This window comes from Rutilus rutilus (genome assembly GCF_951802725.1).
Source record: "Rutilus rutilus genome assembly, chromosome: 7".
NCBI classification, from domain to species: domain Eukaryota; kingdom Metazoa; phylum Chordata; class Actinopteri; order Cypriniformes; family Leuciscidae; genus Rutilus; species Rutilus rutilus.
In genome coordinates, this window is record NC_140221.1 from 25,368,495 (window position 1) to 25,392,894 (window position 24,400).

Consider the following 24,400-nt stretch of genomic DNA (forward strand, 5'->3'; position numbering starts at 1 on the left):
AAGTTTATTTATTTATTAAACAGTGCTTTTCAGATTTATCAGGTTGGTCTAATAGCAGTTTTTAGTTACATAAATTGAATAAAGTAAAATAAACAAATGTAAAATAACTGCATTGTCTCCACTGTATAAATTAAATATAGATTCATCTTTATTAATGTTACAAAAAATATTCAGTCAGGAGTGATTTTTTTCTTCTTTATACTTTAGTGTTTGATTAGCATTTAAAAACAGACAGCAGCAGGTTTATTAGGCTGCTGTCACTTTAAAAGCTGCACGGAACCAACATAATGATATGCATGCGTTTTATTTATCAACTGTTTATGTGCACTTAAGACATAAACCAACAATATGTACTAGGATTCTCACCAAGACGGGCATTTTGATATAATTTTGTGTGAATATTTTCCCAGACATGCGCGACAACTGCTTGCAACTGAGAATATTAGTTCACGCCATCTCAGCACATTTAGTGGATTATTTCATAAAGGTAACTGTAGTTTCAACGTTGCACTTCCATATGCCCAAACTACGACTGTTTACCTATCCATAGCAGTTTTTAATGTTTTCATTAATATACAATAACGCTGCTGCTACATTTATTTGATTTAAAAAAATATATATTATATTGTAAAATGCAATTTATTCCTGTGGTGGTAAAGTTGAATTTTCAGCATCATTACTCCAGCCTTCAGTGTCACATGATTCTTCAGAAATCATTTTAATATGCTGATTTGCTGCTCAAGAAACATTTATTCTTCTTATTATCAATGTTGACAGTTGTACCCTACTCAGTTTGACATACATTATGAGATGTTGCAACTGTAATTCCTCTACATCATGTCCATCAACAAACCAATGTGTATATTTCTAAATTATTGCGGTGTACATTTGGGAATTAACATGAATGACTGGTGCAACAAATCTTGCTTCATCCTTTATCATAGCTGAATAACTACACAATATAAAACACAAAACTACATATTTTGAACTATCGGTAGAAAATGTTTACATCAATAATTAATAATACTTACAGGTTTTGATTCTGAGGAGCAAGTTGGTCCAAATAAAGTGGGTATTGTCCCATTTTTAATGGATAAGCATTTTGTAAATCCCATTTAGACCTCACAGAGATTTGAGAAGCAATCGTCAAAAGGTTATACTGCTGTTGTATCGCTGAAATAAACTTAACCACTGACTCTTCATATTCTCATCCTTTGGTAGTGTAAGTATAAGAGTATAAGACTGTCTTTTTGACATGTACACAACACCAGCTACAGTGTTTGAGACGAGGGTGGGTCAAAGTAGACGTTGTTTGTGGACAGCCAATGTAGACCATTGGCGGGCATTAGGCAAATTTGTTACGCCGTTACGTATGCAGGTCTCGGGAGTGGGATTGGCGACTCGTTTCGGCTGTTCAGAGTCAATTATTTCTTTTGAGAGACAATAACTTTACTTATCGTGCACTTTCGGCTTCACAACTTTGTAGATCGTTGACATTCACAGACAGCTGTATTACATATTGCATGAAAGGTAATATTCGAAAAAAACATATTTGGGGCACTTGAAACTTCATAAGGTGAGGCAACAGTCAGAAAAACATAATACATAATTGAAATGGTTCATGTATTTAAAAATATTCTTTTTTTTTCTGCCATTGGAAAACAGGCTTGTGAACGTGGAAAATGTTGAACGGTAGGTATAAAAAAAGATTATGTCCACGTATGTATTTATACTGTTTTATTTCAATTGTTACATCACAAGGTACAAAGGAATGAAATCAATGTAGACGATAGTTTGTAGATGAAGGTTGCTCAGCTGTAACGTTACATGAAGTGAATGCCTGTCATTCAATCACAGACGACTGCACAAAACATGCATACTAATAAAAACATTACTTTTTTTTAACGAAATAATCCACTAAATGTGTGTGAACTAAAATTGTCAGTTGCACGCGCAGATGAGCTTGTCTGGGAAACTCATGAATATTCATGTTTTCTCCGCTTTCAGAAGCTTTGAGCTCTCTTTCGCATCTTCTTGCGCTTGAATATTTAAATTGGCAAGTCTTAAAATCACGTGCAAATGATAAACTTTCGTGTCTATGCAGAACAGATCTATCAACTGTGCCGAGCGTCGTTTATGGGCATTGGACAGTCCTTATTGTCAAGGCCTAGACATTGGCTCTTAGTAGATGTGAGGAGTTAACTAATAAAGAACTACATATTTTCATTTATGCACCTGAAATGAGCATGCATTTATTTAATGGCAGTTAGTATGATATTGACAATGGTAACTGTTTAAAGTTTTACACATTTTTCTTTCTAATCGTAATTTGATGACAAATGTTTTTATATCTCAGGAAAGAGCAATAGTAATTGTGGAAAAATAATAAATGGAGCAAATATCTCCAAACTGTGCAGCAGGATTGTGCCAATGTGAATTCCCAATATTGTCTTATATTTACAGTTGTTTCTGTTTCATGTGGGTTTTTTTCCCACGGGTATTTTTGTCACCTTTGTTACAAGCTCTTACCTTGGTATTCCAGAGAAGTTAACAGGAGGAAGGAGGAAGTAATGCAATTGTATCTAGATGTCAGGAAAATTCCCTTGCGTTCTGGTAAATTGAGTTCAGAACCACAAAACAACTCTTTTGGTCCAGGGTTATGGCATACCTCGCCCCATAGCTTTAGATCCAGTCTTGATTTTATCTCATTTAGATTCAGACAACTGATGTTATGGGTGGAACTAGAGGATGGAGGATTATTACATTTTTTATGACTGTCTAATTCGTCACATTAAAGGTGCTGTAGGACATCTGGGAAAATGCTAACTTTAGCCTGATAGCAGTAAAAGCGTACGTCCCACAATCCCTGCAAATCGCCGTCCAAAGCCATGCTTCCTGAAAGCACAGTCAAGAAGACCGGAGACAACTTCACTGCAATACCAATATCATGTGTCATTCACCGGTGAGAAAACTTTATTGTACAGTTAGTAACACTACAATACCAAATGTAAACAAATCTTAAAAACAGAATTAGATGCAGCAAGTTTTCGGTTTGTTTAGCTAGCAAAACTTGTCAGTGTGTAATAATATTTTTTGCATGACAGGGTTTCCACAATGAGAGTCAGCTTGGCTCCAATGAAGATATATAGATCGTAGATCCTTTGACAGTGCCACTTGTTGTCGGTTCAGAAGGAAAGTTAGATTGTTGCTGCTTGCCTGCCATTCTCGCTCTGTCTGCACAGCGTACGTGAACGCGCTGATGACTTACGTCATCATGCGTGAACCGCCTGCGCAGTGGTATGCAAAGACATGTTGACTGACATGGAACACATGCTATAGGACCGTTCTGACCAAACGCAACGATTGAACGACCATTTTATGGTCCTACGACATATATTTATAAAAAATATATTTAGACCGCTTAACAGAGTGATTGCTATCAGGATATGAGGAGACTTTCAACCAGCATAACAAAAAAAAAATCTGCAGAGAATCACCTTAAAGTCCATTTCTTAGTTAATTATTTATTCATTCATGAGCAATTATTATACACTTTGCTTTAAATATGTGTCGAAATGATAAAGGAGGGAAAAATTCACAAAAGATCTGGATACTTTTCACAGCAATACACTAAGATAAATACGATATGCAACTCTTTGCCAACTGCATCTATTGGCATGTAGTAGTGACGCACACTCACCTACGTCAACTTGTTTTGGCACGGTTAATTGAAGCCTCAAAGTAGCATGACTGTGCCAGTGCCAATCTTTTAAGTCATAAGTCACACTTTACGTGTCTGATTTGTTTTGCCTAGGTAATCCAGAAGAGTTATTTACTGTACATCCAGACTCCTAATATTGTGGAAAGATTCCGGATTGCCAGAGAATGGAGGTGTATTTGCATTTTATTTATTTTTTGCACTAGTCAACAATAATCAACTAATTTAATTATATATTAGCACTATTCAGATACACTTTGCTAAAAGTTATATAAATTAGGGATGCACGATGATATCGGCACAACATCGGTATCGACCGATAAAAGCTTTAAATGACCATCATCGGCATCGGCCGATATGATAATTTCTGCCGATGAGCCTTGCCGATAGGGTGGCGTGTTTCCTATGTGCACGTGACGACCGTGCATGAGGGCCAGCAACTTAACATGTGGAGGCATTTCAAGCATGGGCATCAGTTTGGTTTGAAATGTGCTGGGGACAGAGACGCATTCGCAAGTGCATTTTCAGAAGTGCTGGGTACAATGACGCAGTAATTTTTTTTCTCTTTCGTGCAGCAGGTCATGTTTTGAAAGACGATGTCCTGTAGCTTACTAATGTAAACTCTCCAAGCTACTATGCTCTCCACAGAGCATAAAATATTCATTTATTTTTTATTTTTTGTGTTCGCATTTATGAGGAAAAACAGTGACAGTTCTCCGTTACGGACGTGAGCGCTCTGAAAGCGGCACTAAAAGAGACTGCTTTAAAACTTCCACAGAGACCTCAAACAGAAAGCACAAAGCCTTTCTAAGTGAATTTCGTTTTGTATTAATTGTATCTTAATTTTAATCAATGTTTCAATGTTTCAATCAACCAATTGCCTGGATTTAATAAATAATAAGTAAAGCAGATAATAGATAATAGATATCACGACACGGAGGCGCCCGCGATTGAACTGGAGCTAGTCTCATAAATGAAACGAAACTCAGCATAGCCTACTTGCCTCACAGACCTGAGAAATATATCTATTATCTACAGAACGCTACAGAATCATATTTTTAAACCGAACAATTCAAAACGAAAGAAAACTATGTAATCCGAAATGTGCATTTCTCTCTGGCGCGTTCACTACTGCGAAGATCGCGAGTCATCGTCAACTTCATCTTTGCAGCCGACACAGAAAACACTTGTTTATTAATAAACAATTAAAATGTCTCCTTGCTATATTTGACATATTCATAATCATTACTTTTGCGGTTCGTTGTGACAGCTTTTAGTTGCTTTATTGGCAGCACCACCCTTACAGGTTACATGAACGGGTCGCCACTGCATCAGCACTGAAAACAGGGGAGCATTTGGTAGACCTGTTCAAGTAGAAGATGTACTTTTTTTTTTTTTTTTTACTCCTAAGGACTGAAGTTTGAAGTCTGAACTTAAAATAAAATGTGGCACTGGCATATCATTTATTCTCCAAGTGAAATAATCTTATCTACAACACATGAGTGTAATACGGTAAAGGTAGTACAGGAGAGAGACTTGGATTTCTCTTCAGTAAAATTAAAGTGTAAATATATCAGGGGGAAAATGTGTGTATATATATCGGTATCGGACAAAATTAGTTTGAAAATATCGGCATATCGAATATCGGCCAAAATGCAATATCGTGCATCCCTAATATAAATGGCAAAATGATAAAGGAAGGGAAAAATGGAGTTAGATAGAACATTCGCTGGAGTTTTTATGCCGTAGTCGTCTTGTGGTTTTTCAGGTTGCCGAGTCTCCATGTTTTCCAGAGAATTCCCAGATTCTGTAGTATCCAGCAGAAACAAACAAATACTTGAGTCATCCGGTAAATTCCGAGTTACTAGCCATGCTTGCGGTTATGTGGTGTTCCTGCGATGTATCCACTTGAGGAGGTGTTTGTGCTGTTGGGAATGCTGTTTATAGGCTTTTACATTGGCGGATGAGAGGAACTTCTTATATGGTTAAAAAAAAGGGTGGTGCCAAACTATGAATATGTGGTTTGGGATTTTATTTTAATCTTTTTTTGGATGGCCTCAGCAGAACCTATTCAATAAATTATTTACTTTACTTCCCAAAAAAGCTTTTGTTTCTATTAGTGCTGCACGATTAATCGTATCGCAATCGCGATGTCAAGCCTACGCGATTATATGACGCAAAATGCTGTGATTTTATATGAAATAAACAAATTAGCGCTATTAACGCAATTAACGCAGCATCTGATAATTTTTGGCATCCTTTGGCTAGTGTTACATGATCCCGCTCTTATTCATGCAAATGCTTTTAAACCATTCATGCGCGATAAGACAAAAAAGAACGCGCTGTCAGTGAATGTCCTCCTGACACACACACACATACGACCCACAGATAGACATGCGCCAGTATCAAGTTCTCTTTCGCGGTAGAATGAACAACACACATGTATGCCAAAAAGAACGCGCTGCCTGTGAATGTCCTGACTGTGACACACAGAAAGACTCGCGCTAATATCGTGCGTGCGCACAAAACAGCATGCCAGAATACAGTTCTCTTTCGAGCTTGAATGAACAATAGCACACAATTATGCCAAAATGTCTTTTTGTCGAGTATCTTCATAACATAAGAGTAGTCTTATGATGAACGTGAAGAGTTGTGACTCGTGAGAAAATGAGGCGTGTGAGATCCGCGTCTCTGTCAACAGCGGCTGGTCTTAAAGGGATAGTTCACCCAAAACCATTTACTCTCCCTCAAGTTGTTCCAAGCCTGTATGATTTCATTTCTTCTGCTAAACACAAAAGAAGATATTTTAAAGAAGGTTGGTAATTAAGCAGTTGCTGGTCCCCATTGACATCCATAGTATTTTAATCTTCTTTTGTGTTCAGCAGAAGAAAGAAAGTCATACAGGTTTGGAACAACTTGAGGGAGAGTAAATGATGACAGAATTTTCATTTTTGGGTGAACTATTCCTTTAAAGGGACAGTACACAGTAGCCACTAATTATATCTGTCTCTAAAGTTAATCAAAGAACAAAGGGAACAGAGAAAAACACTCACTGCTCTTGACTAAATAACTTTTTTCTTTAGGCAGATTATCACTAATCTGTGTGTGCATTTATTTTCCTTGAGAACCAAGCAAGTTGACTCATGAAACCATTTGTTTATTATATCACATATCGCAATCGCAATATTGACCTCAATTATCGCAATATGACATTTTCCCCAAATCGTGCAGCCCTAGTTTCTATTAATTTGCCATATAAATCTATTAATTTACCACATCTATATGCTTTTTTAATAAGATTTGTAACTCAAATAATTTATATCACTGCTAAACATACATTACAGAAAATGATTACCAATGCAAAATTGCTCTAAAATGCTGAAAATTTATATGAATTTTCAGAGAGCATTCAACAATTTAAATTTTTTTTTTTTTTTTTATGCTTTATTGAGCACAAACCATACAAAATGTACACAATGTTAAACAGTACTTATAAATATGAAACAGTGCTCATATTTTTTCATTCCCCTACATGGGATCCCACCACCTGATGCCCCTTGCTCCTAGAAGACAAACTCAATACAATACAAAAAATTAAGATAAAAAATAATTTAAAAATAAAAATAAATAAATAAAAAAATAAAAAAAATAGATAGATTAGATAGATAAATAAAATAATAAAAAATAAATAAATAAATAAAAAATCTTGCATTGGTGGTTAGTTACACTGTAGATCCAAAGGACATAAACATTTCACTCCTCAGGTATGATGTCTAGGGAGTCTATGATGGAAAGCAAGGGGTTCCAAGTTTTATCAAATCTCCTCAAGGAGCCTCTAAGGGAGAACCTTAGCCTCTCAAGTTTTAGATTATATAGGACTTCCTTAATCCATCTGTCATATGATGTCTGTCATATGACTTCAAGCCAAAAACACAATATTTTGTGCATTAGTACATTTGGTAATGGTCCACCAGAAATTAATTAAACACATTATTGCATTAATTTATAGCCACATTGGTTGTCTGTTTGGTTGTTAAACATTATATGATATTTCTAAACAATCTATTCTTTTATGAATTCCTTTAACTTCACAGACACTGTGAAATCTTATAATAGCATCTTAATTTTAAATAACTCCGTGTAAGGATTTGTTTTTAACGGTTTGATGTAAATTGTGTACAGATTAAGAATTCAGCAATAACCTCCTTTTGTCTCTTTCTTTTTTGTCTTCCTCTCTCATCTACTTCAGCTCAGAGAAAGAGCAGTTAGTTGAAGAAGAGGAGGATGACTTGAAGGAAGTGTTGGATCTGAGGAAGATTGCAGTACAGCTACTACAACAAGAGCAACAGAACAGGTGATCTTTCTTTCATGCTAAATCACACATGGTCATGCAACCTTCAGAGCCCATCAAACAAATATACAGTAAGTCCCTCAGACTCCCTGTAATATTAGGGCTGTCAATCGATTAAAAAAAATCAAAACAAAGACTTCCACTGACTACACATTATAAAAATTGTTAATATAAAGGGGCTGTTCTAGGGTTATTGTATATTTGGGGCTTAGCCCAGACTAGGTGTATTTGGCACCATTAGCATTAAACATTGGAATATTATATATATACTTTACAATTAAATATTGACATGTTACATCTCCAAGGTATAATTTGAATAAAATAAATCTATCCCCAGAGATACAACTAAAAAAAGTCTAATTAGGATTGAAGCTAAACTCTACATGGCTGTGGGTTTTGCACCACTGAACTAGTTACTCTTTTCTTCAGGGTTGTCTGCAGAACTAAAGGCTCCCCAGTCATTTAAATGATTGCTCTTTGTCACAAAATAATCGAATAGTCGAATTCTATGCATTAAAGGTAGATTAACATGGGCTTTTAACTAAATTCCCACATCTAGCGCTGCCAGTAAGGTTATGCCAGGGGTCTCCAACCCTGCTCCTGGAGAGTTCAGCTCCAACCCCAATCAAACCAGAGGTGTAAAGAGTACCTGAAAGCCATACTTGAGGAAAAGCCATACCGTATAGCAAAAATGACTCTATTACAAGTTACAAGTCACCAATTTCAATACGACTTGAGTAAAAGCGATTTAAGCTAGTCCCAGACTAAAATGCATGTTTGAGCTGTTTTAACTGAAAGCAACTTGCACTGATATATCTTAAAATATGTAAGTGGAATTTTGTTTCAAGATGCACCAGTAATGTTTTTTTTCTAAGGCGCTGATATAAAAGCTACTTAAATGCCCTAATTGATCTAAGTAAGCCCTAATTCTGGCTTAATCTAAGCACTGTCTGTGGAACCGGGCCTTAGAGTATCTGATTTTAACAGTTGGCCTACTTAAGTATTTTACCTTGCTGAATGTAGGCTCAAATATGCTCTAGTCCTCAACAACTAAGAAACATACTAGTGAAAAACAAGAAACAGTTGATTTGTGTGGAGAGCAATCACTTGTTTATTTTCTAAAATCAAAATATAACCGTCTCTTCAGTATAACGGATCAATTCAATAATGTAAAGTTAAATGAAATAGTCAAAGCCTACTTGCTATGGACATGCTGGTTTCGGCCTCATCAGCAGCTGCAGGCATGGCCTCATCTCATATATGAAATGCCTGCGATTCACAACTACCTGCTAATGCACTCGCATTCACGTAAAGTAGCCTTGTTGACAAGTTTGGGTGAGTCAGGGCAAAACGCACAAGATTTTGTTGCAGAAATAAACTGCTGTAGAAAAAGTTAGGTGCCATGCAAAATGTAACAAGTAATTGCATTACTCATCACAAATGTATTGGAGAAAAGAGTATACTTATTCAAAAATGTAGTAGAGTAAAAGTCGCTAATATCTTTAATACTCCGGAAACTACAAAGTAGCCAAAATGTTACTTAAGTACAGGAACTAATTACATTTATTCAAATATTTTACACCACGGAATCAAACAAACCTGCAAAGCAGCTAATCAAGGTGTTCATGGTTACTTGTAAATTATAGGCAGGGGTGGGACTGAGGTTTGCTGGAGACGCATGAGTTATGCTTTTTAAAATTTGTGTTATTGAAATTAATTCTACTTACTGAAAACAGTAAATTGACGTCCCAATATAATGTAGATATATCTTTTAAAATACGCTACTCTGTTCTTTATTCACTTTTTCTTTCTTTTGAACCTCATCCTAATACCTCCTATGACTTTGCTCTCTTTCATTGTAAGTTATGTCTATGAGAGATTCACAGATGAAAGCAAGATTTGACAGTTCCAATTCGAAACTCTCATCCATGCATGCTGCATCTGAAGGAGAGATCGGCTGTCAGATGTATTGAAGTAATTCAGACACTCTATTTACTAACAAATGAACCATATTCCTCCTCCTCTTTCTCCTTCCTTCTCCATCCCTTCCATCTCCACCTAATCCTGGGATCTGATCGGTACACACATGACATTTGACTCTCAGGAGGCGGTCCCTAATTTGTAGGGCAGAGAGTCTAATTCACCGTAGAAGAGCAGCGGGGAGAGCTCACAGGTAGAAGGAGAGCTGTGTGTGTTTATATGTGTGTTTATTTCAAATGGTGGATATGTGTCATACTGTATCTGATATGAGGGTGTATGACACATGTCCAGTACATCTGGCGTCTACGTGCTGTGTGTTAATAAGTACATACGTGCATGTCCTGGCTTGGGTGTTGTGCAGATGTGGAAACTTTGAATTTGTCGGTTCATTTCACATGAGAAGAAATTACATGCATTTTCAAAGATTGCTGTGAATCATAAGCCAATGCGCTTTACGGATAATTGGGCAGACATCATGAGTTGAGAATGCTCAGAAGTGCGTCTAACCTAGAAAATCATTGTGCACATTTTTTAGTTGTTTTTCAAATCCCATCTTTAGCACTGATTGTTTTCACAAATTGTATAACGTTTCATATGCATCACATCTTAAATAATGAAAAATTACCTGAAATTCAATCTGGCTGTTTAAACTGAGGTGCATTACCAAAAATCAGTTTTTGTCACCTGTGAATGTGGTTTGAGGAGAAAATCCAACGTGACTTTGAGGGGACCAAGCGAAACATAATTATGCATTTCTGCTCAGCTATCGACACTGGACATCAACCACACGGCATACGCTAATACCTTTTCATTACGGTCTACTTTCTATGTATAACAGTTCTATTCTATCTAATAACGTATTAGACATGACTGTTATGGCGGGTAAAAATGGTGGGTGCTGGTGTTTCGCACGCGTTTGGCCAATCAGCGTACACCAACATCACGGATAGTTCTGGTTTAGACTCTGAAGTAGGAGCTAAATTAGTTCCTCCAAAAGGAGTTCCTAGAACTAAACCCTGCTCTGAAGTAGGAGCTAAATAAGTTCCTAGAACTAAAATTGTACCTTGTTCCAGTGGTGCGAACGCGCCAAAATCCTGGAACTTCCGCCAATAGTTCTAGGAACTATGAAAAGGTTCCTCCGTTGCGAAAGCCCCATTGTGACCCAGGTCTATAACAATTGCCTTTTTCATGTGGAGGAATTGTTTACGTCAGTTTTGCTGTCAAGCATGTGTGCTTTTTTTTTCTTTTCTTTTCTTTTCTTTTTTTTTTTCTTGGTACAAAGATACATTTGTTAAACACCACTACAGATGCAGGTTAAACAAAGACTACATTCATTCTCATATCGTGACACCAACATTGACATTTTTTTCTGCATTATTTGAAGTGTCAAAAGACAGAATGGTTGTTCTGTTCTTGCAGGTTTCTCAGCCACTCAGGGAGCAGCACGAAACAGAGATCCCCATCTCAGACTGTCAGAAGGTATTCTGATGCACTCACAGACTTCCACACACATTCTGATTTCGTAAAAAATATAGTTTATTCACCTTTATTTTCCAACGCTCAAGTAAGCTATTTCCTGTGAATGTGCGGGTTGTCTAATTCTTTAGCCGCTTTAGGTAAGTAACCAGAAGAATAACAAAGCGCAGTAAATTTGTGCTACGAACCAGTTTATTTATGATTATAATATTGTAATGACCCGGCAGTCAGCGGTAGCAGCATGGTGCATTATGGGTAATTGTTTGTTGGGAGTTGATTTATGCGTTATTAAAACAAGATGGTTGGGTTTTTGTGTTAGTAAAGTTAGTATGTTTATGTTCAAGTTAGTTCGGGTGTTCTTGGTTCATTTACTGTCTTGTTATGTAAAAATGTGTCTCTCACCATCATGGAGGGAGATGTGTAACTTGGGATGGGGCCTTGCCTGTATAATTTTAAAAGAGAAAGAAGACAGTACTGCCTCCTGCTGGGTTGCTTTACCGATGCCCCACTTGCAGAGACATCGTGCGGTGTATGGGACACGAGTGCTCGTATCTCGCGCTAGCAATTAGCTTGGTAAAAGTACAATAGCGTAGCTTAGCTCCGGTCAGCCCCCATGTTCTACTGAATAACTGCTAGTTATTACAATATTAAATTAAAATAATATTATAACAAATACTAGTTCGCAATATCAAATAGTATTATGGACTTTTTGGACAGCTAAAATAACTGGAAGACACCGAAAACTTAAAACTTGAATAAAATTCACAAAAATCATTACATTGTATATTTATTAGCAGATAATGTATGGTTAATGTACATTAGAAATATCATGACACTTCATACATTTTCATTAAAACTTTACAATAATCTCCCATATATTGACATTAGTTAATGCATAAGGTATCATGAAAAAAACAATATTTTTACAGCATTTATTGATCTTGTTAAATTCTAATTTATAAATGCAATTTTTTTCACTGCAAATTAAAGTTAGGTAATGGTAGTTTTAAGTATAAATTTAAGTATAAATTAATATTACCCAGATTAATAAATGCTGTAAAAAATACTGTCAGTTAAACTAATGTTAAAGGGATGGTTCGGAGTAAAATCAACCTAGGGTCCTTTGCACCATGACCTCGAGCCAAACACCCCCCCAGAAGCTTTTTTTCCCTTGGTTGAACATGATTAAAGTTAGAGCTAATTTAGAGATATCAACTGAATGGCTTAGTGAAAGCGCTAATGGATCCTATGATGTATCTCGTAAATTACCCCACTAATAATACCCAGAATGGTACCAAATTTATACAGTAGTACAAATAGGTTCTGTACTCATAAAACGAGGCATTGGAAAGTTTGTAAGTACATCAGGAGTTTATTTAAATAACACTTGCCTGACGGCTCATGCTACCGCTAACCCGGACGTCGACGTCACTTTAGTGATTAGGGAAAAGCACGTAATAGTCCTGGCAGAAAGTGATGCATAAGGATGTAGTGTAACGACGAATTATCATTTTTTCCGAAGTGTTAACAACTTAGTGTTAACTAATAATTGTTGCAAACTGGTACTACCAACACAATATTAGTGCATCACTTTCTGCCAGGACTTTTACGTGCTTTTCCCTAATCAATGAAGTGACGTCGACGTCCGGGTTAGGAGTAGCATGAGCCGTCAGGCAAGTGTTATTTAAATAAACTCCTGATGTACTTACAAACTTTCCAATGCCTCGTTTTATGAGTACAGAACCTATTTTTGTACTACTGTATAAGTTTGGTACCATTCTGGGCACTAACTTTAACAATGTTCAACCAAGGGAAAAAAAGCTTCTGGGGGGGTGTTTGGCTCGAGGTCATGGTGCAAAGGACCCTTGGTTGATTTTACTCCGAACCATCCCTTTAACATGCAACATATTAACATAATTTGATAGCATTCACTTATGCATTAGTTTTCATGAACTAACAATGACATTTTTTACAGCATTTATTAAATTTAATATCATTAATAGACGTAATAGTTAATTTGTGTTTATTGATAATAAATGTTACAAATGTATATATAGAAATGAACATTCACCTGAAATATAAAAAAAGAAATTGTTCATGAAACAAATGTTAATGAATGGAACCTTATTTTAAGATGTTGTTCTTATGCGTTACCTTGTTTTTATTCTATCTGCTAATGATTTATAATGCTGTTATAAAGTGTTACTAGTTGTGCCAGACTATTCGGTATTCATAAAAACAAAGCTTTGCATTTGCACATTTATTTTAAACTGTGAGCGTTTGTAGGGTGGAGAATCCTCAGGAGTTTAATCTCTGAGATCTCTCTGTTGATGGTGGAAACGCCCTTAAAATAAAAAAAACAACTGAGAGGGAGGTGATAACAGGGTGGAGAAGCTATAGATTTGACAGTTGAGCAGGTAGAGACACGAATGTATACACCTGGAAATAGTTGTAACAGTCACACTATGACTGAAGTAGTGAACCAGGGCATCAGTTGCTCATACTAATGCGCCACAACCATACTGTTTCTCCAACACTTTTTGGAGGTCCTGTACAACAAATTATTTTTCTAGTGCATTCTCATTGTCAACAATTTCACCTCCAATCAAATCAAATACTGGCTGAAACTCTCTCACATCCTGATAGCGATCAATAATACAAGTGGTATCATTTGACAGATACTACAAGGCACATAATATCTGTGACAGACCTGTCATGTCTGCAGAAAGCAATCCCAGCCTTAGTGTTACATCTCCAGACTTGCCTCTCACTGCCTGAAAATGTTACCCCACAGCATGATTAAGGTATAATAACATATTTAGGTTGATGTAGACCATTCATCTGCTGGATTTATGACCTGCCAAGTGTCAACTGTAGGTCTTAACACATGTGCATTTTCCACATTCATTGTGCACAATGAAAGAATTAGAATAGAGCCTCGAATTACCCTCATCGTCCACAGACAGATCAGGTACATTAATGACCTGTCAACACATCAGGCCTCACACATAGTTGAGTCATTCCCATATCTGTCCCAACATAAATGCACACATTAGTATCGTAGTGCAATAGCCCTTAAGCCCACATTTGTATGTTTTGGGGGTCCATGTCACTCAATATTTCTGTTTTTCTTACAGTGCATCACTAGATGAAGGAAGCAGCTCAGCCTCTGCCTTAAGTGGACAGGTACCAATATACACGTTTACAAGCACACGCAGTCATACACGCCATTGTACGCAATAATGCGTGTAGCCGCATGCATTTTGTCTCACCTTGTAAGAAATACTGGCTGGCTTTTCATTGGAAAGTCACTGTGAATTATAAAGGATTACAATTCATTAAGTGTCAGTTCTTTGGCATCTCAGTGTGAGATTGGCTTCTTCATACAAGCCCTTGTTTTATAGTAGCACTGACAGTGCGCCAATTCTATCATCCCTTTTATTCCCAAGCCATGTGTGTTCATTTATGTAATATATTGACTACTAAAGATGCATTCAGTAGTTTTTTTAGCTAGCATTAGCATCGCTGTTTTTCATGTACTTTAACTACCAACACCACAATGGTGTTAGACGCTGCACTGCAATCTATTGACGTCAATCAGCGTGATTATTTCTAAGTTTGGTCACACGTGTTCACTATTAACTAGGAGTTTTCCCTCAATAAACTTCTAATTACTGCTTATTGATAGTAAGTAAGGTAGTTGTTGTAGTGGTTATGTTTAGGTATGGTGTAGGGTTAAGGGTTCTAGAATATGGTCATGCAGAATAAGGAATGAATATGTGCGTTATAAGTACTAATAAACAGCCAATATGCTAGTAATATGCATGCTAATAAGCAACTAGTTAATAATGAATGTGTACCTAATCTAAAGTGTTGCCCTATTTTTTTTGTAAATTACACTGTTATTGGTGTGTTTTAGAGAGCTGTCTAAACATTAATTAATTCCCTTACCTGTCTAATAAACAGAATCTTGGGCATCACTATTCAGGATTTTCTCCATCATCAAATATTCCAATTGTGTGTATGTCTTATCAATGTTTGCATACGTTTTTTGTCTTTGTTGGCCTTCATGTCTTCTGGCTTCAGACCTTTTCTGCTGCTTTGGCGGTACAGGTACTGATTCTCTCGTTGTCTCTGCTGGTTAAGCACGATAATAAGTGTGTTCGGTAGTCAAATTTTTGCTCTTTGCATAACCAAACAACACTACATTACTAGTGTATCTACAAAGGCAGCAGCCAATGAGCGAGAGGATTCTCACTGACGTTTAGTGAAACACTGCGGAACACGTCATTTCAGCATTGAGCTCGGTGACCCGCATGCATAATTAAAACATTTTATGTAGAAAACTATTATGAGTACAGTCTTCATCTCATGTGAGTGTACGTCATTCAGATGACTTCACAAAAACACTACTTATTTCTTCATGTGTAAAACTTTGCCACTAAACTACTGAACGCATCTTTAAGTTTTCAGGTACTAATATCAGTATAGTGCTCTCAGCTTTGTTGAACACATACAACTGTTTACATTTACATGACTGTTCCCAAAATTCTACAGACCCACCCCACCTACCCCCAAAGCAGTGCAGAAAACGTAAAATAGTCTCCAGATTTCATCTGGGCCTGCTAATTTCATTATTGTGTCTGAGAATTCCATTCTTACTCATTCTGTTTTTTGTTGTTGTTTTTGTGTGTGTGTGTGTGTGTGTGTGTGTGTGCATTTATTTTTTAAGGAGACTGATCTCACTGATGAAGATGCAGCTTTCTCTGAGGTCACTCTTCCTTCATCACATTCCTCCTTCTCATTAATTTCTACCTTTTACAGTAAAGGTTCTAATGTCGGAGGTTCTTGTAGTAATTTTACTCAGATTTGCACTACTGTTCAAAAGTTTGGGGTTGATATTTTTAAATAAGTGTATGTTTTTATTCAGAAAGAATGTATTAAATTGATCAGTGACAGTTGTTTTTTTTTTACTTTAAATTCACAAAAGAACCTTGAAAAAATGTCTCATGGTTTCCATTCTAAGCAGCACAACTGTTTTCAACAATGATAATAATACATGTTTCTTGAGCAGCAAATCAGCATATTAGAATGATTTCTGAAGGATCATGTGACACTTAAGACTAGAGTAATGATGCTGAAAATTCAGCTTTGTCATCACAGGAATAAATTACATCTTAGAGTTATATTAAATTGTAAAAATATTTCACAATATTACTGTTTTTACTGTATTTTTTATCAAATAAATGCAGCGTTGGTGAGCATAAGAGACTTCTTTCAAAAACATGTAAAAAATAAATTATAAAAAAAAGTTACTAACACCAAACATTTGAACAGGAGTGTATATTTCATTACATTTTCTTTACAACATTTTGTTCGCCCATTCCTTACATTACAAGCTAAAAATTATGCAGTTAAAATGTAACTCCATAATTTCATAAACACACTTTTGCTAGAAAACAATGGCATAGAATCTCAAATATTGCTAATTGGTTTGTAGTTTTCAACACATTCTTACTGATACTTTCATGCTTTTGATCATTTATGTCATTTTTGAAATTCCAACAAAACTCATCTGTGTTAGCCAACCACATAACATTATCTGTGAATGTCAATGAATGTTTGATTTTCAGTGCCAGTGAAGCACTGGCCCAAAAAAAGCAGGTTACAGTTTTGCCAACTGGTCTAAAACACTCTCACACTGCCCTGAGGCCTCTTTATAGTTGAGACCTGTCAATCACTGTTATATTGTGATTTGTCCCTCAGCCTTCTTCCTCTTGCTCGTTTGATGGAAGTTTGAAATCAGAAAGCAGTGACTCAGAGCCAAAATGGCCAGAGGTTCCTCCTGTTCTCAACCAGAATGAGGATCGGAGAAGAAATAAATACCTGAGAAAAGACTACCTGAAGGTATACACCCAATTATGCACATGGTCTCTATCTCTATCTCTCTCTCTCTCTCTCTCTCTCTCTCTCACTTGTTCTGTCAAAGAAATGCACACACACATATTTTAACACTTTATGCCACTTGTTGGAAAATTGCTTGAATTGTTCAGTTTGGGATTTTTTTATTATTCTGTGCCGTGTTGACACTTTTGATATGATAGAATCACCACTAGTTAGAATACCCCTAGTCTCAGTCCCTGGTATCTTGATATCTTGCCCCAGATGTTGTTAAAATGCCTGACAAATTCCTTTACTTCTGTCCTTATCTAAAACATGACGATTCAGGTTGTGAGAAGATTATTCTTTTGAGGTGCTTTAGAAACTCTGCATTGTGAGTTTAGCATCAGTTCCTAGTCCTGCGCATATTGTTCAAATCTTGCCTTGTGATCTTGCTAATAATTAGCTGTAAATGTTATACATTAAAAATGGACAAAATTCTAGACGACTCCGTATTAAAATTGTCTCATTTCAATGTACCTTGCTGCTTTCACTTCGTAGTCTCAGAGTTGCTAGATTTGCCTGAATTTCTTCATAAATTGATGTTAAAATTTTAAAACTATGGCACAATAATAGATAAACACAGTCCGCTTAAACAAATAGCACACCAACAAACACAATTTCATGTCTTTATTGAACTCATTGTGGAAACATTCACAGTACATGGCAGTGGCAAGGCCAGAAATCTCCAAGTGGGTGGACCTTGGTTTAATAGGGTGGACCTCTATTTTTGGTATTTTTGATATACTTTATTATATATATATAATAAAAATAAAGCTTTATTGCAGACACAGGTCCATATAACACCATCATACAGTACAAAAAGGAGATACAAAATATACATCAAAATTCCATATTAGCCTATAGGATATACAGGCTATTGCACCAATGTCGTCTTAACCTAGAAGTGTATCTATAACAGCTTTTCAGAGGACTGACTAGGGCTTCAGTTATATGGTTCACTGTCTTGTCCAGGCGACACATGAAACTAAACATCAGTTGTCTTAAGAGTGCCTCACAGGTTGGCACTCTAGTTGACATAAACAAATGACTGGCACTATGCCACCTAGGGACACGAAGCAGCAGCCTCATTGCATCATTGTATGCTACCTTGAGCCTCTGCATACTCTTTTTCTTATAGTTAGACCACAATTGAGCAGTATATAGCGGTGTGATGTAGGTTCTAAACAGAGAGCACTTCACAGAGTCAGAGCACATAGAAAACCTCCTTATAAGCATGTTAGCTTGAGAATAAATTTTACAGCGCTGACGGTATAGGTCTTTGTCATCTGTCCAGTCATTGGATATGACATGACCTAAATATTTAACTTCCTCACACACAGCAAAAGGACTATCTGACAAATAAAAGGTCGGAAAAGTTGATTTCCTGTCCTCACCACTTCTAACTATCGTTATGTGGCTTTTCTTAGCGTTATACTTTGTCATAATCAAGGCCATACTGAGAGCACACCTTCAGCATCTGCTGCAGCCCAGCACTATATGGACAGAGCAGGACCAGGTCGCCTGCATACATAAGATGATTAACAATAGTGTTGCCCACAAGACAGCCAGTTTTTAACCTATTTAGCTGATTTGATAATTCATCCACATAAACATTAAATAAAATAGGAGACATAATTCCTCCTTGTCACACTCCATTACTAACATGGATTGGAGCAGATACAACACTGTCCCATTTAACCAGAAACATTTGATGGGCATACCAAAACACTAAAATTCTCACAAAAAAATTAGGGCCACCTCTATCTAGCAATTTGACAAACAATCGTTCATGATTAATTCTATCAAATGCCTTTGACGCTTCAATAAAACATAGGAATATAGATGTATTCAGGCTTGTGTACCTGAACACAATTTCTTTAAGAGCATAGATACACAGGTCGGTTCCATGCTTTCAAACTGATTGTCAGTAGTAAGGATATACATTTCTAGCTTTGTTAACAATATTCTCCCCAGTACTTTAGACAAGATACTGGCTAATGCAATAGGTCGATAATTGTCAATACTGTTGAGCTTACCAGCCTTGTCTTTGCCTTGGCAGTAACATTACAGACATAATAGCATTTGGCAGGACACCATGAACCAGACAACCATTAAAGCACATGGAAAGCAAAGGACAGAGCTTATGACTGGCATATATATATATATATATATATATATATATATATATATATATTAATATGTATTTATTTATTAATTTATCTGAGGTGCCGGAACGCAGTTCCGGACCGTTCCGGCCCACTTTAACCCCTGTATATATATATACAGGGGTTAAAGTGGGCCGGAACGGTCCGGAACTGCGTTCCGGCACCTCAGATAAATTAATAAATAAATACATTCATTAATATCAATGATAGCGCGATGGTAGGGTATTGATGGTTGGCAAACACGCTTCCCGACGTTATGTTTTCAGTCACGGCTCTCCTGTCTGATTTGAGTGCATCTACGCCGCTTCACGCATTCAGTCAAAGTCCTTCCTCTCTCCCCGCTGAACGCCAGCGATTACTAATGCCTGAAATGCACTCACAGTGGTTGAGCGCGGTAAAGTTAGTTTTAGTTAGGTTTCCACAGCGCATGATGCCTAAGGGAACGTCTGCCAATTCCACCAACTGCGGTAAACCCCAGCCTATAATTTGTATTATTTTAAATTACTTTTAACATTTAAAAACAGACGTTTCCAAAATCAAAAGGTTGTAGAAGGTTCCTATTGGCAATGCTGACTTAGGCTACAGCTTTCCTGGTAGCCTCAAGTCAATTAACTTGTCTCAGAAAATGATTAATAAAAACATATGGATATCAGTTGAGTTTACTTTCTTCACTGACACAGACGAAACTGAAAAGATTATCAGTCAAAGTTCTGCATTAGGAGGGGAAGAAATAGGGCAGGATAAGGAGACTGAGAGAAAAAGAAAGATGAAGATGAGGAGAGAGCAGGTATTGACAAATAATCGAATGCCCACTGACATGGTTTTAAAGCTATTTCTTATCCATTTTTGAATAAAAAAAATTGCACATATGTAGGTCAGAGAAATCAAAATTGTCTTGGGGGATTATGCCCCCAAACCCCCCTAACTACCTCACATTTGAATGCCCGTGTCTGTGGGTGGGCTGTGGATGGTATATGGGCTGGTGTAGCAGTGCCAGGGCTGAATTTTTGTCCCAGTCCATTTTCAGCCCAGTCAATTTTAACATAGTATCATCATCATATCAGTGTAGATGTAGATGGACCAAAATATAAAAAACATTCAAATATCAAGTAAATAAGTATTGTGATAGTTAGTGCCACAGTGACACTCGTTCAAAAAAGTATTGCACGATACTCAATATGTTGTCCCACGGTGAGTCATTTCCCCTGTTGCACCCTACAGAAATTTTGAGGGTTCCCCCACCTGCCAAATCCCACTTTAACCACTGTGTATATATATATATTAGGGGTGGCACGGTACATGAAAAAACATCCGAACCGTTCGGTTCGCTTGTCTCGGTTCGGTGCATGTGTGCGTCGCACGGTTCGACTTCGACGCATGCGCAATGTAGCCTCGTGCCCGTGCTAATACAATGCTAAATCATAAATCAGATGTATGTAGAATAACATTATGATGTCCAGCAATCGATTTAAATAGTACACTGGGTTTACTTAGACATTTAATGAGATCTACTCCACTATGTTGTTTTTTCACGTGAATAAATACATAGGTCGACTGTTTCACAAATGTACTTTAATGGTCCAGTGGCAGAACTCTTGCCAAGCGTGTCATAGGTTCTGAGTTCAAGTCCGCACTCGTGTATATATACATACATACATATATATATATATATATATATATACACAATTGTTTTTTTGTTTTTTTTCCATCAAAACCGATTATGTTTATCAGTGGTTGTATATCAAGCAGGGACAGATTTGTGTGAATTTTGCTTTGTGATTTCACCAGAACGAATAGAGAGTCTCCTCAACGGATTGAAGCGCGCGTCCGAGTGAAGACTGTGCGGCGTGTGCGCGAGCCACAAGAGAACACTGTATCAGCGCCACTGATCGCAGCGGCAACGAGCACTTTGATCACTTGATTAAAACGAAACAAATTTCAGCACTAGATTGCTTCTTATTTAACAAGTGAACGAAACGAATAATTTGCTAGTTAACTGGAGATGTTTTATTTATTTGTATTGGTACATCCGTGCCGCGAGATGTTTCAAAAGTGGTGGGGACAATATCGGCCCTGGGGTACATGTCTCACCCGCAAATTACGCCTGTGATGACGAGACACGAGGAGAAATTGACAAAGAACTGTCCGACACAGCCCACGTAACTCTCCAGATGCCACTGAACCTCCAGGGCCACTGAAAGTTTCCTCACGGTGACCGCTCACTCACTATATTACTTCGAAATGGGAACTGAGAAGCTGCGTTTTGCAAACACGCCCCATTTATGAAATAAATCAATTAATAATTAGATAGTTAAGATATCATATGCTGAAGTAAATTTTTGGAGTGTTAAAGATTAAATGAAAAAAATAACAACAAGAACAATACAGAACCGAAAACCGTGACCCTAAAACCGTGATACGAACCGAACCGTGGGTTTTGTGAACCGTGCCACCCCTAATATAAATAAATATTATTTATAAATAAATAAATAAAAATGCAAATGAATTACTTAAAAATCATACAATGTGATTTTCTGGATTTTTGTCAGATTCCGTCACTCACAGTTGAAGAGTACCTATGATAAAAATTACAGACCTCTACATGCTTTGTAAGTGGGAAAACCTACAAAATCTGCAGTGTATCAAATACTTGTTCTCCCCACTGTGTATATATATTGCAGTGCTGGGGATTTCCTCAATAGGTTATTACGCTTAATGGACAAAAAAAAAAAAAAAAAAAAAAGAATATATATATATATATATATATATATATATATATATATATATATATATATATATATATATATAAATTATTATTATTATTTTTTTTTTTTACTTTTTTTTTTGTCCATTAAGCGTAATAACCTATTGAGGGAATCCCCAGCACTGCAATATAAAGTTAAGAAAACTAAACAACTGAGAGAAATGACCTAAATGTCTACTACCTCAGATTTAATGTTTTATCTGTACATCAGCATCGGGGAATAACATTATAATCTCGTTCACGGTAGAGAAAGCTGCTTACATGTGCAAAACTATCTGTAAAGACTTAAATGTAAACACAGCTTTTGTGTCTTTATCAGCTTTTCCATATACACTCACCTAAAGGATTATTAGGAACACCTGTTAAATTTCTCATTAATGCAATTATCTAATCAACTAATCACATGGCAGTTGCTTCAATGCATTTAGGGGTGTGGTCCTGGTCAAGACAATCTCCTGAACTCCAAACTGAATGTCAGAATGGGAAAGAAAGGTGATTTAAGCAATTTTGAGCGTGGCATGGTTGTTGGTGCCAGACGGGCCGGTCTGAGTATTTCACAATCTGCTCAGTTACTGGGATTTTCATGCACAACCATTTCTAGGGTTTACAAAGAATGGTGTGAAAAGGGAAAAACATCCAGTATGCGGCAGTCCTGTGGGCGAATATTGCCTTGTTGATGCTAGATGTCAGAGGAGAATGGGCCGACTGATTCAAGCTGATAGAAGAGCAACTTTACTGAAATAACCACTCGTTACAACCGAGGTATGCAGCAAAGCATTTGTGAAGCCACAACACGCACAACCTTGAGGCGGATGGGCTACAACAGCAGAAGACCCCACCAGGTACCACTCATCTCCACTACAAATAGGAAAAAGAGGCTACAATTTGCACGAGCTCACCAAAATTGGACAGTTGAAGACTGGAAAAATGTTGCTTGGTCTGATGAGTCTCGATTTCTGTTGAGACATTCAGATGGTAGAGTCAGAATTTGGCGTAAACAGAATGAGAACATGGATCCATCATGCCTTGTTACCACTGTGCAGGCTGGTGGTGGTGGTGTAATGGTGTGGGGGATGTTTTCTTGGCACACTTTAGGCCCCTTAGTGCCAATTGGGCATAGTTTAAAGGGACACTCCACCCATTTGCATTAAGCTTTGCATTGTTAGAAACCCAGTCATACTATTGAATGGTCATGCAACACTCTCTCATTTTCCCCTGAGACGGGAGAAATCCGTTATTTACCTTTTACACTTCCTCCTACAATGACGCAAAAATCGTCATTTTGCGTCATTGTAGGAGGAAGTGTAAGAGGGGGGGATTTCTGTTGAGACTACAAGCACTAGTTCCTCATTTTTCCCAGGGGGCGGGACCCGCTCACGCTACAGACCTATTACAGATCAGTGGGTGGGACTTTACTCTCTGAAACTGAAAGCAATATCCTCCATCTTGTTTGAAGCTAAGCTAACAGGCGCTGTGGAGACAGATGTAAAGTTATGACAATAGCGGAGGAGAGTGCTCAATATGATATAGAAGAAGAGGATTTCGGAAGTCTGATGCTTGAATCAGGTGTTTGTGGCTACCTTTACAAGCCGCATTATAGCGAAGAGCAGACGAGGCTGAAGACCTGCCTGCCGCGGACGAGGAGCCCGGACTGGCTCGAGTTAGGGCGGACTGGTGGCGCCGGTGATCTCACTATGCAACTCATAGACTGTAAGATGCAACTACGAACACAGAGATAGAGTCCGTCTGCGGCAAAGAACTTCAATGATGACAATTTCTCCTGGACGAAATCTCTGAATCAGACGAGGACACGGACGTTTGTGTTGAGAACTATCCTAGTTTCGCAACGCATATGTTCTGACTGAACATCCAGGTACCATGCAATAATTCACTTTTTCGAAAGAAATACAAACGAGGAGTAATGAGTTCGCCAACTAACTAGACATTTTGTGTGAATGTGAAATGAATTTCAAGCTCTGGTGGTAGCTAGCCTTGTAGACGGA

At 37.3% G+C, this 24,400-nt stretch overlaps 1 protein-coding gene across 3 annotated transcripts in view; it reads left to right on the top strand.

Annotated features, from left to right (window-relative positions):
* lrch2 (leucine-rich repeats and calponin homology (CH) domain containing 2) overlaps positions 1-24,400 on the top strand; it is a 101,428-nt gene that overhangs the window by 49,416 nt on the left and 27,612 nt on the right. The window contains exons 11-16 of one of the 3 annotated variants that reach the window (XM_084414351.1): positions 7,968-8,072; positions 10,174-10,242; positions 11,469-11,528; positions 14,663-14,711; positions 16,258-16,296; positions 17,292-17,432. In XM_084414351.1, coding sequence (XP_084270477.1) covers positions 7,968-8,072; positions 10,174-10,242; positions 11,469-11,528; positions 14,663-14,711; positions 16,258-16,296; positions 17,292-17,432 — 463 coding nt within the window. The remainder of the gene's footprint in view (positions 1-7,967; positions 8,073-10,173; positions 10,243-11,468; positions 11,529-14,662; positions 14,712-16,257; positions 16,297-17,291; positions 17,433-24,400) is intronic. The other 2 variants (XM_084414350.1, XM_084414349.1) reach the window with 2 other exon arrangements.